Source organism: Oncorhynchus keta, chromosome 2 (assembly GCF_023373465.1).
Source record: "Oncorhynchus keta strain PuntledgeMale-10-30-2019 chromosome 2, Oket_V2, whole genome shotgun sequence".
NCBI classification, from domain to species: Eukaryota; Metazoa; Chordata; class Actinopteri; order Salmoniformes; family Salmonidae; genus Oncorhynchus; species Oncorhynchus keta.
Window position 1 is genome coordinate 18,566,528 of NC_068422.1, and position 18,108 is coordinate 18,584,635.

The window sequence follows — 18,108 nt, forward strand, 5'->3', positions numbered from 1 at the left end:
ATATAACGCAACATGTTTTATGACATAGATCATAGAGTTGAAAATGCGATGGAAACCTTGTATGTTTTAAAAAAATACATTTTATTTATTATTTGACTCCCTTTTCTCCCCAATTTCGTGGTATCCAATTGGTAGTAGTTACTGTCTTGTCTCATCGCTGCAACTCCCATACGGACTCGGGAGAGGCGAAGGTTGAGAGCCATGCGTCCTCCAAAACACAACACAACCCAACCAAGCCACACTGCTTCTTGACTGCAAAAAATATTTTTATATGCACTATGTCATCACGCACAGCCTTTTATCCGCAACAGATCAATTTGATGGGAACATTTCTGTGCGTATTGTTTTTATGCGGATATGCGAATATTCCCATGAAAATCTGTCACAAATTGGATGGAAACCTAGCTAGGGGCACAAATGTATGCCTGGGAAAACAGATTATTTTATATTGTAAAGACTCAGGCAAGGATTCTAGAATCAAGCAGGAATTGAGTTTTATGTTCTTAGAACGCATTAAGGGACTTACTGAAATCAATGAGGAACCTTCCAAAGCCTTGCCTTTGGTACTGAGGCATGATCATTATACAGGAGACATTGTATTTCTGCTGGCAAAGCTTTTCCTGAGGGAAGGGGAAAAAGATCAAGTATGTCAGAGCTGCACTGAAGCTGGCAATTTATTGCACCTGCCACTGTCCTTGTCGAAAGCAAACACACACACATACACACCCACACACCCTTCAAAATACATTAAGCTTTTAAGATGACTAATATAGTAAAGACACTGACACTGCATTAACCAAACATATTTTTCATTCTATTGAATATCCTCACCTTGGAGAAATAACCCACAAGGTGACAGCCTTTCTCGTCGTTCTTTGTTAGTATGTAAAAAAGGAAAGGCTCCACGTCGTAATATAGGGTCTTGTGATCCAGGAACAGCTTGGCTAACAGGCAGAGGTTTTGGCAGAAGAGCTTGCTAACATTTCCATCAACCTAAACATGGAACAAAACCAGCATTAGAACATTGTTCAAATTTAAACTAACCAGCATGAGAACATTGTTCAAATTTAAACTAACCAGCATGAGAACATTGTTCAAATTTAAACTAACAGTTGATTCTTTCCATCTCTCTCTCGAAACCAATCAGTCACATTTCATACACCAGCATATGATCATAGTCCAAAACAGCAGCCTATTCCCTTTAAAGTGCACTTACTTTGACCAGGACATATAGAGCAGTTTACAATAAAGGGAATAGGGCGCCATTGGGCCCTGGTTTAAAAAAGGGAGTGCACTATATAGGGGATAGGGTGCCATTTGGGATGCACACATAGTTTTACAACTTTGAAAAGTGACCTCTGACCTCGAACACTGAAAGGTCATCCTTCCTGTAAATCTCATTGGCTGGAGGTTGAAACCAGCCACACTTCTTGGCGTGTCGCTGGAGGATGTTCTTGCATCTCATGTACTTCAGACAGAACTCACACAGGTAAAGCTTTTGCAATCTGCCAACGAAAGAGACAACGAGACAAAAGTTAGCCTATAATTTGGATTCAATTTATCAGTTGACACACCGATTTCCCCTCAGGGATTAATAAAGTATTTATCTTATAAAGAAGCCTAGCATTGAAAGGCATTTGTCCGACATGACTATAAGAAATAATATACTGTACCTTGAGTACTCCGGTGGGTAAGGCGATGAGTGCCAGGTTTGGATTTCATACTTCCCAAACTCAATGACGGCCGGGTATCGTCCAGAGTTAGTGATAGTCATGGTTCCATTTCTCTAAACACGGCAATACAAAATTAAATGCCTCAACGTCTTACCACAAGCACTCATTCAAACAATATCAATGATCTAAGTCTGACATAGGCAGTATCTTCAAACAGAAACTTGGAATGTGGACCCTTCCCTTTGTGACATAAAAACTTATTTTCATGTTCGAAAACATCTGACAAACATTGATTTAGGGGTTGTAATGTTAAGCCATAGGCTACATATAACTTATATTGATTAGGTGATAGGTGTGAGAAGTGTGATTGAGAGAAGTTATTTTGGACATTTTCCTCACCTGCGACGAGAGCTCTTGGACCTGTGTGAATATCTCCATGTCTTCCTCTGTGACATGTTCCCTGGAGACTGCTACGAAGCCAGGTTCCTGCTTCACCCTCAATTCACCTTCACAGCCTGTTACAGTAACCAAACATTACAGCCTGTTGCAGTCACCAAACATGCTGGTACAGTCACAAACATGCTGGTACAGTCACAAACATGCTGGTAGAGTAACCAAACAGGCTGTCACAGTAACCAAACAGCCACATCAGAGGAGTACCATCAAACATGGTAGATTATCATCCCAGCTTTATAGAGTAGATAGGGAGCAGTGTTCTGTAGCCTGTGAACATTCAGTATAGTAAATGCATTTGGTTTTAATGTGCTTTTAATGTATGTTTTGTTAGACAGCCTCTGCGAAGTTAGGTCTCTGTGGAGTTGTATAATGAATGTATCATCATCTCTGCACCTGTGAATGAAAATCCTGAATGTAATGACGTGAAACTAAATCACTCTACTAACGTAACCGCTTTCATGTGTCAACCCACCAAGTCTGCGTCCCAAATGGCACTATTCCCTATATAGTGCCCTACTTTGCACCACGGTCCATGTGTCTCTGGTCAAAAGTAAAGCACTATGCAGGGAATACTAGGGTGCCATTTGGGACACAGCCCCAGATAGTTTCCTGTTAATTAAAAAGTCAATGCAGTGACAGCAGCAGTGTGGAGACTACGATACAACAGCAATGATGTTGAAAAGCTAACCATGCATCTTTAGCATACATGAAACACTTGAAATTATGTATTATACACTAAGAAGTGGAAATTTTACATTAAAAAATGAATTATTGAGATTAATTTGAGACTTGAGTATACATTTTAAATGTGTACATGGATGTTTTGGCTTATCAATTTAAAAACTATTCTATTCACAGTATTATTTAAAACCCCTTCAAATCAAATCCAGATCCTTTCAAAAAATCTTAGCCCTTGAGGGCCGGTTTCCCAGACACAGATTAAGCCCAGTCCTAGACTAAGAAGCATGCTCAATGGACAATCTCAATTGAACATGCTTCTTCTAGTCGAGGAGTAGGATAAATCTATGTCTGGGAATCTGGCCCAATGACACCGAATCAGATGGGGGAGGGCGTAGATCAATAGACGTAATCATCAAGTCAACTTCGAGTCATAAATGGTGTATGTGTGTGTCAGCCCAACGACTGTGGGAAGTTAGGGTTGAATGGTGACAGTGGTGGTAGTGCTGGGAGAGCGTGGAATGGAAGGCAGAAGAGCAAGTCTTTATAATCTAACAACATAGCAGTACAGTCACAACTAGGCGAAAATCACAATTGGCGAAGCCAGTGCACTAATGCATAGGGTCAAAGACAGGGGGGACAGATAAAGGAGAGAGCAGTATGAAGAAGGGGTTAGTGGTTGGGACAGAACAAAGAGAGAAGAGTTTGAAGAAAGGGTTAGTGGTTGGGCCATGCACTACTTTGACAAAGAAGCCGACGGCAGAGAGATGGAACTGAAGCCGCGTAGCTAGATTCATTACGCAGCCAAAGTCAAAACGCAATAACGAAATTAAACGATTTGGGAAAAAAACAGAAATGAATTAATTAAAGTAGGTGGTGTAAAAGATTAGTAGTAGAAACTGTTAAAATGTTATTGAATTAAAGCAAGGCGAAGCCAAAATGAGTTTGTTCACTCTTGTAAAAAGAAAACATTTGTTAGCTCATACGGTAAGGCATTGGTAAGGTATGGTAAGGCATTTTGTCACAAGCCTTGGGTTAAAAAAATATTTAAACTAGCGGAAGTAGACGCAGGTATTTTCGGTCGGAGCATTCACGCCTTTGCTTACCATGGTCGTGCTCTGCCTTAATTCTTCCTTCGTCTGTCATGTCTCCCTTTCCTGGTGTTTCCTGGGGTCCCTTCTGAGGGGTCACTCTACATCTTAGCCTGCCTAGCGTCCTGTGCTTTTTTAAAAAGGGGCTACGTCTGAAGTGACTGACCACCTTAAAGGGGCGCCCCCTTGGCCGGCCGGGCCTGGGATGGGAGGAGGAGTGGGACGACAACAACAACCTATTATTTGTCATCTCTTTCTTTCCGAGGCGCTGTTGGGGAGGATGGGGAATGAGAGAATATGTTTTGGGCGCAGTGGCACAGGACCCTAAGTCCTGCTTACGGTGTCTGCGCTTAGGCGGTGCGTAGCAAGGCAGTCCCTTTTTCCGAGATTGTCCCTGAGTGGCATAGATATGGGAGAGTCCGTCAAAGAGTCCCTTAAGTTGGTTGTGATTAGAGAGACTGGTGATGGAGGGGACGCTAGACTGGCTGGAAGAACTCTGGGGGGAGTTAACGGAGGTGGAGCTGGAGGAGACCAGGGAGGTGGTGGGGCTATGTCCAAGTGACGTGGGTGGGGGGGGGAGAGGGAGTGTACAGGGAGAAATGGTGGTGGTGGTTAGCTTTTGACTTGGAGTTGTATCAGACTTTGCAGCTAAGCCAACGACTGACTGAGACGGACTGAGTTTCCATAGTTTCGGCGGAGTGCCCGGCTTTTTCCTAGCAGGACAACAAGACTGTGACCCTTTCAGGGCAGAGGGGTCTAAGATTTCGCCGGCTCGCGACGACCTGCGGCCGACAGGCGAGGGAGTAAAGAATTTGGATAGCCCATCGATAAGCCCTTTGGTTTTCTTGTTAACAGTGAGTGTAACTGCTGGGGTGGAGGAGGACGAGGTGGGCGTGAGGGGGGGGGTGGTGGAGGGGGTGGAAGAGGTGGTGAATTGGGTGGTGAAGGTGACAGCGTCACCGGCCCAACAGGGGTTTGATGTAGCAACAGCCAATAAGTCTGTGGCGTCCTTCACAGATGCTGCATGACCAGATGAAGGTGTGGAACAGACGGTAAGCTTTTGACCCCTACCAGGTGACCCCCTTCCTCCCCGGGCTAGCATGGAGCCGTCACCACTGCTTACAGACCTAGAACAGAAACAGCGTAGGGGTTAGGCAAGGACACAAACTATGGTATGAATCAAAAGCTACGTTTATGAAAACAACTTAGTCATAACTCAATATATAACAAAGTATTGCGATAAAAAGCAGAAGGATTTCCTTGAGGTAATAATGTGGTTTATGGACCCTCTGCACAACCTTCTATTGTTACACTAAAATAAAGGCAATGTCTACAGATCACGGTGACAAACTTACATTCTATGTTTGAGCTTATTTCTGGGCCTCCCGATTGGCTTTGCATATCGACGTTTGATCTCATCGGCTTTCTTATGCAGCAGTTTCTTTCCATTTTCCTTGGGCCTGCAGACCTGGCAGACCCAGGTACCTAGAGAGAGGAGAGCATCAGTTAGGTGGCTTCATCAACTCACACCACACATTCACTGGAAACATTTCCTTTTAATGCAGATGGCGAGGGAGAGGGACACACTCCTACTCACTCCTTACAATGAACAACAATCAATTACTCAGCACAAAGCAGGGAAATCCATAACATTTTTATAAAAAAAAAAAAACATCAGGGTCCACTGAAATAGACTGTCCCAAAATGGAACCCTATTCCCTATACAGTGCACTACTTCTGACCAGGGCCCATTTAGGGAAGAGGGTACCATTTGAGAGACAGCCCATGTCAGTGCATTTTGAGCAAAGCGATACGACTTGTGTGAATATCAGTCCCGCTGCCAAAGGTCTCACACTACAGTAGCTGTTCAATCATTACAAGCATAGCTGTAGGCCATGTACAGTAATCTACATATCTCTCCCCTGGGACTGGGGAATCATTTGATATTCTTGCAAAGCTCCTAATAAGCCATCTCTGCTTTACTATGATGATTGACAGACCTAAAGACCCCCTATGAAGAACACACACACATACAGAGAGACCGAGAGAGAACACCATATGTATGAACACCTTTACCTTTTGGCATCCTTGAGAGTGGTGGGTTGCAGCACTCCATGTGAAACCCCCGATCACAAGAGTCACAGAACAGCATCTCGTCCTGCAAGGAGACAGGAGGCATGTGTGGGGCTGTGTGGTGGCTTCCCTGTTGTTGCATAGATGTTACACCTTCTGTCATTTCACTCTAAAGAGGGACATGTCCGTTTAGTTTAATATGGATTATGTATGTGGAGGTGAATTATGTTTGGTTGAAGGGTGGATGGAGAAAAAAAGAGGCTGTGTCTTCATTGCACAACATGTTGCCCGGAAATGGCAGATGTATGCTTGAAAAAATATTTCATGATATGTCTCTGTCCCAAACGGCACTCTATCCATTATATGGTGCACTAGCTTTGACCAGAGCCCTGCTCAAAAGTAGTACACTATATATAGACCATAGGGTCCTATTTGGGACACAGATATTTTCATTGTTAAGAGGAAATTTATTACCGGGTTGATTACATTATTTTGTCTCCATGAAAGCATTATCAATCTCTATCTCACACAGATTAAATGGTATGGCACTGTATTTAGAAAAAAATCTAATGTATTAAAATACTTACAGCGTTTTTGCCCTGTATTCGACAGGAGCTACAGGTTTTACATTCTATACATTGCCATCGCAATCTCTTCACATTTGTGGTCAGCTCTGGGGAGAACTTCAGACAAGATGGGTGCCCTGTAGAGGTAAACAAAAGAGTGTTATTAGTGTTGCTGCACATTTCAACCATCCTTTAGGCGGTGTCTCAAATGGCGCCCTATTCCCCATGTTGTGCACTACTTTTGACCAGGGCCCAGGGCAGTTGTCAAAACTAGTGCACTACATAGGGAAGAGGGTCCTATTTGGGAAACATACTTTAGTATCAGTTTCACCGAGCGGGAGGCGCGACCTTCCCATTATGTTCACACAGCAAGGTTAAATATTAACATATTGCATTATCAACAATGTTAAGCAGCGTTTGCGTGCGTCTGTGTCCGGGTGGGACCTCTCGCTCTTTTCCACAAGCTGTGTTTAAAAAACAGTATGATCAAACATCTGAGCAGCTAATTAAAGATAATTTGTTCTTAATGAGGCAGAAACAGTAGCAGAACTCAGTCTAATGGGGGCCCAAACGTGAAAGTCATGTAAAAGCGTGCCTCCTCTCTCACCGGCTCATTCTCATGGTTGTAAAACAGCTGCTTTACACCCAGAGCACAATGTGTGTACACTAGGAGCGGTTAATGAAAACCACCTCAACGCTACTTAGTCAAATTTGAGCTATAAAAATGTCACTGGGAGAATAATTCCTTACAGCATTTAAAATAACTGTTTCCAAGGCAAACTAATCCTTATGAGAGGTCATTTTACAGAGGGTTAGCAGCAGCACATTTGTCTGAAAGAAAAGAACAGTAAAGGAAAATGACACCAATCTACGGCAGTGGAAAATGGATGACATTTGATCCTATTTCCCTCTCTGTCCCTCATTGCTGCCTGCCGTGTTCCCAGAATGCTGTTGCATTCCGATTCCGAGAGCGCCGTTCACTCAACGACATGAGTGATTTCTAAATTCTAATGGCCACTTAAGTGGAATCTGCAGCTTCCTTCCTCAGTCCACCATGGGTTGTTGGCAATTTTGCCATAATTCTTCCTTTGTCTGTCATGTCTCCCTTTTCCAACTATCCAATAGAAACAGTTCATCAAGTAAGTCCTTCAAGTAGAGGGTTTAGCCTAAAGCAGGAGAACATCATGATGCGAGAGGAATATGGCAACGGCCCGATGGCACTAGAGTTGCTGCTACCATTTCGGGGTATACCCCTCAACACATCGACTGTGTTTAAACCAGACTCACAAATTGCAGATTGACCATGCCTAAATAGAATCTGTCTAAACCACATCTGCTACAACATTAGCTACATATACACTGAGTGCAGAAAATATTATGAACAACTGCTCTTTCCATGACATAGACTAACCAAGTAAATCCAAATGAAAGCTATGATCCCTTATTGGTGTCACCTGTTAAATCCAATTCAAATCAGTGTAGATGAAGGGGAGGAGAGGTTAAAGAAGGATTTTTAATTGAGAAGCAGATTGTGTATGTGTGCCATTCAGAGAGTGGATGGGCAAGACAGAATATTTAAGTGCCTTTGAACGGGGTATGGTAGTAGTAGGTGACAGATGTGCACAGGTCTGTGTCAAGAACAGCAATGCTGCTGTGTTTTTCATGCTCAACCGTTTCCCGTGTGTATCAAGAATGGTCCATGACCCAAAGGCCATCCAGCCAACTTGACACAACTGTGGGAAGCATTGGAGTCAACATGGGCCAGCATCCCTGTGGAACACTAGACACTTTGTAGAGTGCCCTGACAAATTAAAACTGTTCTGAGGGTAAAGGGGGAGAGGGGTGCAACTCAATATTAGGAAGGTGTTCTTAATGTTTTGTACACTCAGTGTACAAAGAGGGCTTCCTATCTATCTGTGGCTTCATCCCAAATGGGGCACTCTGTTCCCTATATAGGCCTAGTGTACTACTTTTGGGCACTACCCATAGGGCTCTGGTCCAAAGTAGTGCACTTCGTAGGTAATAATCCAATTTGGGATTCAGACAGTGGCCGTGTCCGAATACCCGTAATTGCATTCTAAATAATAGGCTGATTGGGTGTGCCTAAATGCAAGGTGTTATAATGTGTGAACTTTCTGAAATTCAGTATGCAATCAAATTTGTACTTTTCATCTAGTAGAATTCACTTCCTGCTATTGAGGAAGAGAAATGTCTTTTTACTAAACAGTACATTCTAAATGGTATGTAATAAGATTAGCACACAGTTTTAGAAAGTAGTCGGCAAGACTAACTATGACATGGCCAGTGTGTTCGAGAGGATCAGTTTCAGCAAGGCGCAGAATAATCACTAAGCTTGATCACATAATGAGTAGTTATGTGGGATGCAAGGTGATCTAGAGCAGTTATTCTGCACAGTCCGACTGCCATGTAGTGAGACCTCAAACATGCACATTGTGTCAAGTGGACAAAGGCTCTCTTGGAGTCTAGGTAACTGAAATATGGTAAATGTGTAACCAGGTCAGCCAAGTTCAGACCAGTTTGGCACAGTCATATAAAAAAATGAAAAATGGGTATGAACTTACCGCTGCTCCCACAGTCTGCACAGGAGAGAAGCTGCTCTGGCCTCTTGTCCCGATTGGACTCTTTCGTTCCCAAACAGAAACTGCATATTGGGATGGGGTCAGCGCGTAGCTGGGGAGAGAAACAGAAACTGCATATTGGGATGTGGTCAGGGCAAGCTGGGGCGAGAAACAAACTGTATATTGGGATGGGGTCAGGGCAAGCTGGGGAGAGAAACAAACTGTATATTGGGATGGGGTCGGGGCAAGCTGTGGAGAGAAACAAACTGTATATTGGGGCAAGCTGGGGAGAGAAACAAACTGTATATTGGGATGGGGTCTGGGGGGCATTGGGCTGTCAGGGCAAGGAGAGAAACAAACTGTATATTGGGATGGGGTCAGGGCAAGCTGGGGAGAGAAACAAACTGTATATTGGGATGGGGTCAGGGCAAGCTGGGGAGAGAAACAAACTGTATATTGGGATGGGGTCAGGGCAAGCTGGGGAGAGAAACAAACTGTATATTGGGATGGGGGGGGTCAGGGCAAGCTGGGCAAGAGAAACAAACTGTATATTGGGATGGGGTCAGGGCAAGCTGGGGAGAGAAACAAACTGTATATTGGGATGGGGTCAGGGCAAGCTGGGGAGAGAAACAAACTGTATATTGGGATGGGGTCAGGGCAAGCTGGGGAGAGAAACAAACTGTATATTGGGATGGGGTCAGGGCAAGCTGGGGAGAGAAACAAACTGTATATTGGGATGGGGTCAGGGCAAGCTGGGGAGAGAAACAAACTGTATATTGGGATGGGGTCAGGGCAAGCTGGGGAGAGAAACAAACTGTATATTGGGATGGGGTCAGGGCAAGCTGGGGAGAGAAACAAACTGTATATTGGGATGGGGTCAAGCTGGGGAGAGAAACAAACTGTATATTGGGATGGGGTCAGGGCAAGCTGGGGAGAGAAACAAACTGTATATTGGGATGGGGTCAGGGCAAGCTGGGGAGAGAAACAAACTGTATATTGGGATGGGGTCAGGGCTGGGGAGAGAAACAAACTGTATATTGGGATGGGGTCAGGGCAAGCTGGGGAGAGAAACAAACTGTATATTGGGATGGGGTCAGGACAAGCTGGGGAGAGAAACAAACTGTATATTGGGATGGGGTCAGGGGCTGGGGAGAGCTGTATATTGGGATGGGGTCAGGGAAAGCTGGGGAGAGAAACAAACTGTATATTGGGATGGGGTCAGGGAAAGCTGGGGAGAGAAACAAACTGTATATTGGGATGGGTCAGGACAAGCTGGGGAGAGAAACAAATTGTATATTGGGATGGGGTCAGGGAAAGCTGGGGAGAGAAACAAACTGTATATTGGGATGGGGTCAGGACAAGCTGGGGAGAGAAACAAATTGTATATTGGGATGGGGTCAGGGCAAGCTGGGGAGAGAAACAAACTGTATATTGGGATGGGGTCGGGGCAAGCTGGGGAGAGAAACAAACTGTATATTGGGATGGGGTCAGGGCAAGCTGGGGAGAGAAACAAACTGTATATTGGGATGGGTCAGGACAAGCTGGGGAGAGAAACAAATTGTATATTGGGATGGGGTCAGGGAAAGCTGGGGAGAGAAACAAACTGTATATTGGGATGGGGTCAGGACAAGCTGGGGAGAGAAACAAATTGTATATTGGGATGGGGGGCTGGGGAGAGAAACAAACTGTATATTGGGATGGGGCAAGCTGGGGAGAGAAACAAACTGTATATTGGGATGGGGTCAGGGGGAAAGCTGGGGAGAGCTGGGGAGAGAAACAAACTGTATATTGGGATGGGGTCAGGGCAAGCTGGGGAGAGAAACAAACTGTATATTGGGATGGGGTCAGGGAAAGCTGGGGAGAGAAACAAACTGTATATTGGGATGGGGTCAGGGCAAGCTGGGGAGAGAAACAAACTGTATATTGGGATGGGGTCAGGGCAAGCTGGGGAGAGAAACAAACTGTATATTATCAGGGCAAGCTGGAAACAAACTGATTGGGATGGGGTCAGAGAAACAAACTGTATATTGGGAGTCAGGGAAAGCTGGGGAGAGAAACAAACTGTATATTGGGATGGGGTCAGGGCAAGCTGGGGAGAGAAACAAACTGTATATTGGGATGGGTTCAGGGAAAGCTGGGGAGAGAAACAAACTGTATATTGGGATGGGGTCAGCTGGGGGGCGGGGTCGGGGCAAGGGGAGAGAAACAAACTGTATATTGGGATGGGGTCAGGGAAAGCTGGGGAGAGAAACAAACTGTATATTGGGATGGGTCAGGACAAGCTGGGGAGAGAAACAAATTGTATATTGGGATGGGGTCAGGGAAAGCTGGGGAGAGAAACAAACTGTATATTGGGATGGGGTCAGGACAAGCTGGGGAGGAAACAAACATTGGGATGGGGCAGGGCAAGGGGAGAGAAACAAATTGTATATTGGGATGGGGTCGGGGGCAAGCTGGGGAGAGAAACAAACTGTATATTGGGATGGGGTCAGGGCAAGCTGGGGAGAGAAACAAACTGTATATTGGGATGGGGTCAGCTGGGGGGCAAGCTGGGGAGAGAAACAAACTGTATATTGGGATGGGGTCAGGGAAAGCTGGGGAGAGAAACAAACTGTATATTGGGATGGGGTCAGGGAAAGCTGGGGGGAAACAAACTGTATATTGGGATGGGGAGCTGGGGAGAGAAACAAACTGTATATTGGGATGGGGTCAGGGCAAGCTGGGGAGAGAAACAAACTGTATATTGGGATGGGAAACAAACTCTGGGGAGAGAAAATTGTATATTGGGAGGGCAAGCTGGGGAGAGAAACAAACTGTATATTGGGATGGGGTCATGGGGTCGGGGCAAGCTGGGGAGAGAAACAAACTGTATATTGGGATGGGTTCAGGGAAAGCTGGGGAGAGAAACAAACTGTATATTGGGATGGGGTCAGGGCGAGCTGGGGAGAGAAACAAACTGTATATTGGGATGGGGTCAGGGCGAGCTGGGGAGAGAAACAAACTGTATATTGGGATGGGGTCAGGGCGAGCTGGGGAGAGAAACAAACTGTATATTGGGATGGGGTCAGGGCAAGCTGGGGAGAGAAACAAACTGTATATTGGGATGGGGTCAGGGCAAGCTGGGGAGAGAAACAAACTGTATATTGGGATGGGGTCAGGGCGAGCTGGGGAGAGAAACAAACTGTATATTGGGATGGGGTCAGGGAAAGCTGGGGAGAGAAACATAGCGAGTGTTCAAAAACATAAGAGGCATAGTGGACTAGCTATGTATGTACTGTTTGTGATGTAAATATGGGAATAACATCGGTATTCTGGTATGCTTTATGACACACAAAATGTAATTATGGATACATATACAGTTATCATTTTTAATTTTACCTTTATTTAACTAGGCAAGTCAGTTAAGAACAAAATCGTATTTTCAATAAGCCTACAGTCCTGTAAATTGCTACAGATATGCATAACACTCATCTATTCCTGTTTGTCTTGGAGTCTACTGACTGAAGAGCATGCTTTTAGGGGATTATTGAAACAGAGAATATATTCAAACAGATGCAATGATATGCAGATACATGAATAAGTAAACACAAGGCTTAGACATCAAAGCTCTGTGAATGATGGGAATTAGTGACATAATAGTCCGTCCCCCTGACATGAGTTCTCAACAACTAAAACACAATTAGCTTATTATGAACACTTACTGCCCACAGGAGGTACTCTACCGTAATATATGTGAAAAACTGCCCTTCTTTATCCATTAAATCTGAAAGGGGATGTGATAATTAGTTAAGGGGCTTAATCCACTTGAGAAAGCTTTACACTACAATTAGACAGGATTAGCCATCATGTAATCAAATTGCCTTAATAATGTTAATGAATCATAATAAATTATTCAAATACATTGTATAGTGCCGGGACGATACCAGTATCACAATATTTTTTCCCTGGCAAGAAGTAAAACCCAAAGCAGACCTCACTCTTTGGTCCTTTAACCTGCTGTATGTAAAATATTGTGAGCTATAAACATAATGTTCATTTCCAACATTAGGGCTGTTTTCCTGAAGAAGTTAAATTCGCTTTGTGTTTCGTTTCCTTGCCAGGATACTAACGAGTATCGCAATACTGGTATCGTCCCGGCCCTAACATTGTAGTTGCTCTCCCTCTCTCCATGTTTCAGAATCAGCAGTAGAAAGGTTAACACTCACTTAAGGGCTTAAAATTACATACAAAAGTAAAATATCAGCTTTAAGGTTTAAGAGGACTTAGCACTGATCACTTAGAACTATTGACAGGCAGATCTAACTACCAGCATGGCTAGTAGGAAGGTAAACATTGTACCTATACCCATCTGTTCTATAGCCTGCAAAATATTCAAAACACTTTCTTCTGCTCAGTATCGAACACTATGAAATTACTTTCTTATTGAACCGAATGGACTCAACCACCTTGAAAACAGCACCACCACATAACACAGAAACTAACAGCAGACTAGCCCATGTTTAGTTTGAAGGTAAACGGCCATGTGTAGCTCAGTTGGTATTGCGACACTTGCAACAAGGTCATGGGTTATTTTCCCGCAGGGATCACATAACCTACACATGCTAAAAACACATGCGCTCTCTATGCTGTTAATCACTTTGGATAAAAACATCTGCTAAGGGTCATAGGTTATATATTACTATATGGTGTTCCTACTCTTCTATACAACGAACATATTCAACGATTTCTTGTTCAGTAGACCTATGAAACGTTATTCGGTTCAATCATTTCATGACCATCGTAAAGCAACTACCAAAAATGACACCACGTAACACAGCGTCTCACACACACACACTTCTCAGGCAGCATAACACAGTGTCATACATGCATCACACACACACACACACACACACACACTCCTCAGGCAGCATAACACAGCAGGAAGGAGGTTCTTAAGGGAAAATAACACAGGGTATGACAATAAATAACAAACCTCATCATCAGTTCACACACAAACGACTCATCAACTGACTGCGGAGGTTTTGGGAAGAAAGGGGACTCTGGGGAGATGGCCATAATTAGTTTCTACTGAGCCAGAGGCAGGCAGATTATCATCATGACCTCAACACAGCCCGTTTGAACGCAATATCCATCGGCCCTGACGTGACCCCTCCGTGACCTGCAGATGCAATCTCGGTGTTGAGAAGAGTCCGATGTCACGTTATCTTGAGATAGAAATGCCTAGTATGTAGAACAATCAAGCCTCTCTGACATATTAGATACTGAATCATGTCCACTCTATGCATGCCATTTCTAACTTCACCATTACCGAATGTGCCCCAGGTAGATTTTAGGGCTAGCCACAGTCACATTTAGTTGTTTACATTTTAGTAATTTAGCAGACACTCTTATCCAAAGCAACTTACAGGAGATATTAGGGGTTAAGTGTCTTGTTCAAGGGCACATCAGATTTTTCACCTAGTCCGCCTGGGCTTTTGAAACCAGCGACCTTTCAGTTAGTGGCCCAATACTCTTACCCGCTAGGCTACATGCTGCCATTTCAAAATACAGGAAGTGGAAAAGTAAAACAGGGATAGGATGCATCTGTGGGATTTGGTCATTGTTCTTGGCAGGTGTTATAGCCTATCAATTGAATAATAAAATGAGAGAAAGCCATTTACAGATACATCAATGACTCCTCCATTTCCAAAATCTTCCAGGTCAATAGAGTGGCTGTGCAACCGGTGGAATCAGATCGTCTGTCTATGTAAAGACAACCACTCTTGAATGAATGCTACAGATATGATTCATTTTTGTAAGATAGGCTACACCTCACTTTCAACAGCGTATAATTTACTTGGCAGATGCTTTTATCCAAAGTGACTAAGAGTACAGTACAGGGAGTGCATACATATTTAGTATGAGTATCAATACCGACAAGAATTGAACCCACAACCTTGGCTAGATGCGGCATTACGTCATTGTGATCATTAATGGGTCACAGAAAGTAGAAACAGGAAGAAGCTCTATCAAACAGCATTTAAAAAAATAAATCTGTCCTTTAAAAACGTCTAAATAGCAGAGCCGTCTGTCTTTAGTACGTAGGCCTATCTTGCCTGTTCCTTTTGCACTTGATCACAATATATTCCATCACAAAAACTACAGAATCCACCTAATCTACAAATGAAGATTCATCTTTGTGAAAGGCTCAAGCTGTTTGGAACAACTGTGTTCAAACGACTTCTAAAATCAGCAGAGCAGTCTTTCTCTAGCAGGCTAAAGTATCTAAATAGGCTGCTCTTTTTGTACTTGATCAAACAATCACCAACCGAGGCTACTTTGTATCCCCCAAATAAAAATTTAACTGGATGTGAAATCTTCATCTGCAGTGATGCTATAGTAAAATGGTTACTAGCGCCCAGCTTATCGTGATAACCATGCAATTGGTCTGTGGGACTATGGCTGGAACAATTACCTTAGTTATGAAGACTCATGAAAATAAAATAACCGTCATACATTTTTTTGTAATGTAATTTTATTAAATTTTTGGGGTGGAACAACTGCTGACTGAAGAGGGGACGGCCAGGCATTCATGCGATTGAGTCCGTTTCTGCGGCAACATGGACTCTTAATGTGATGGAACTTTGTTGCTCCTTACTGAAACAAGCATGTTGTTGTAGCAAACAAGCCTTTGGTTGCGAGACAATGCCACCACAATGCAGCAGCACACATAGAAATATAATTAATAGAATGGTTCCTCTAACCCTGGCAACTTGACTGGTAAACTCATGGGTACATGAGGCGGCAGGGTAGCCTAGTGGTTAGAGCATGTGACTAGTAAACGGAAGGTTGAGAGTTCAAACCCCTGAGCTGACAAGGTACGAATCTGTCGTTCTGCCCCTGAACAGGCAGTTAACCCACTGTTCCTAGGCAGTCATTGAAAATAAGAATTTGTTGTAACTGACTTGCCTGGTTAAATAAAGGTAAAAATAAAACAAGGGCTTCCTGGTATTGTGATGCAATCATTTCTATAGTAATGTAGAATGTCAATTAAAATTATGTTAACTGATATGGCTCATGCAATGGACTGCATTTTTTGTAATGTCAGTTGAATCAACAAATAATGGCACATTGATGGGTACACTTGCAATGGCCGCCAGTCCACCAATTATGCTGTCATTGACTTGAATGGGGATGCCCATTCTATTCATTCCATTTCTACGGCAGCACATGCGGTCAGGAGCAGAGGAAGAGAAAATGTGTGTTTTGTTTTACTATTCGAACGGTTATTATGATGACTGCAAACAAATGACTTGCCAACTATCATCATCCAAACGTCCATGACCGTCACAGCCCTATACATGACCTGCATGAAAACGGCATTATTCCAATAAGATTAGCTTTTTATTACATCAAATCGGTAGCCTGAGCATATGAGTAGAAACAAAGGTTCAGGCTGCTGCACAGTCACTATGGAAGATCTAGTCTACAGCACCTGGTTAAATTGTCTTTAAGACCATTTTTATACTATCTCCATGGTTAAAAAGTAGTGAGAAACAGATGTCAATGTTGTAAAAAATATATAAAAAATGTAAAAGTGTGCTTCATTTACTATCATCCCAAATCTAAATATTTCATTATCTTGACTAATTATTTATTCTTTATATTTTACGCAATTTTTTCCTATGGATGGGCTGAACGTGTTACTACATTAGAAATGTTCACCACACAAAAATATGAAATACATCCTTTTTACATCCTCAGATTGGTGATGTTAGTATTAAAAGTTTATAGTCATCACGATCTCACAAAATCGATTGCTTAAAACAGATGAATATCTTTCGTTTAATACCGGTGTTGTCGTATGTGGCAGTCGGTAGTATACTTTTTTCCCCCCTCTCTCCTCCCATAAATGACTCTGGCCTCAAATAAATTAATGGATTTGAGGCTTAAACTATAATTCAAATGAAAGCCAATCCCTGAAGTAATTTAGAAACCGATGTGAGGTGGTGATTCATTGGAATTATCCAGTCAAAAAGTATTGTTTCCGTATCGGCTATCGACCGATATAATGGTCTCACAAAGCTATAAGTTGACATATGGCAACTACAGGTTATTGTCGATCGACTGGTAAATGTAGTACATCCAAGTTATTGGAGGTTTGTCTTTTAGAAGAGAACGGCACATGTAGCGTTAATGAATTGTCCCAGTTCCATTGATTTCCATACAATATCGATGTGAGTGAATCATTTGGGCACAATATTGATTACAGTAGAACAAGCTAATCAATTGCAGCTCCGAGTGGACCCATGGCAAATGTATGTGCTTTTGCAGTTCATAAAAAGTTATAAATTAGGAAAATAAACGTAATCTGAACACAAGACTGACATATGTGTAAAGAGCAATTTTTGTATTCAAAATATTACAACCTACTTCAGCATATTGACAATGAATTTGGACAGTTAAAACCAGTGTTGAGACACTGGGCTATAAATCAAAACAGGAAACAGCAACAGTATAATTTTCTACTTATAAATTATTTTAACAATTCTTATGTGAATCTACTTAATTAGATAAGAACCTCTGAATTAGCCCAGAAAACATGCTGATGTAGTAAGCTATTGATTTTGATATTAGTGCAATTGTGAAATGATAAGTGCAGTGTATGTGTAGTTGATATAGTCAAGTTTCACAACTTACACAGTAGTTCAAAAATGTATAAAGCAAAAACCCTATGTGGCTAGCCTAGCCTGGGCTGGCCATTAGATATTTTATGCAGTAGGGAACAGCCTCCGATTGGTGATTAGACAGAAAAATAAAACCCCTTAAAAGTAGTACTCATCTGAAAATAAAAGAGAAAGAACACACAGCTAAAGAGGAGAAGATGTTACTGATTGACTAGGGGATGCCAAATTAAGTACATTAGAGGAAATTACTGTGCTTTAAAAAAGGCACAGTTGTGTTCCATGAGGGGGGTGGGGTTCTATTAGAAGACTGCTGTTCTAGAAGCCAG

At 42.9% G+C, this 18,108-nt stretch overlaps 1 protein-coding gene across 1 annotated transcript in view; it reads right to left on the reverse strand.

Moving 5' to 3' along the window:
- Positions 1-18,108, reverse strand: part of LOC118397299 (histone acetyltransferase KAT6B) — a 40,559-nt gene that overhangs the window by 12,363 nt on the left and 10,088 nt on the right. The window contains 10 exon segments of the mRNA XM_035791968.2: positions 527-620; positions 832-993; positions 1,364-1,505; positions 1,674-1,786; positions 2,073-2,188; positions 3,914-5,025; positions 5,254-5,383; positions 5,975-6,056; positions 6,559-6,674; positions 9,120-9,228. Of these exon segments, the coding sequence (XP_035647861.2) occupies positions 527-620; positions 832-993; positions 1,364-1,505; positions 1,674-1,786; positions 2,073-2,188; positions 3,914-5,025; positions 5,254-5,383; positions 5,975-6,056; positions 6,559-6,674; positions 9,120-9,228 (2,176 nt within the window).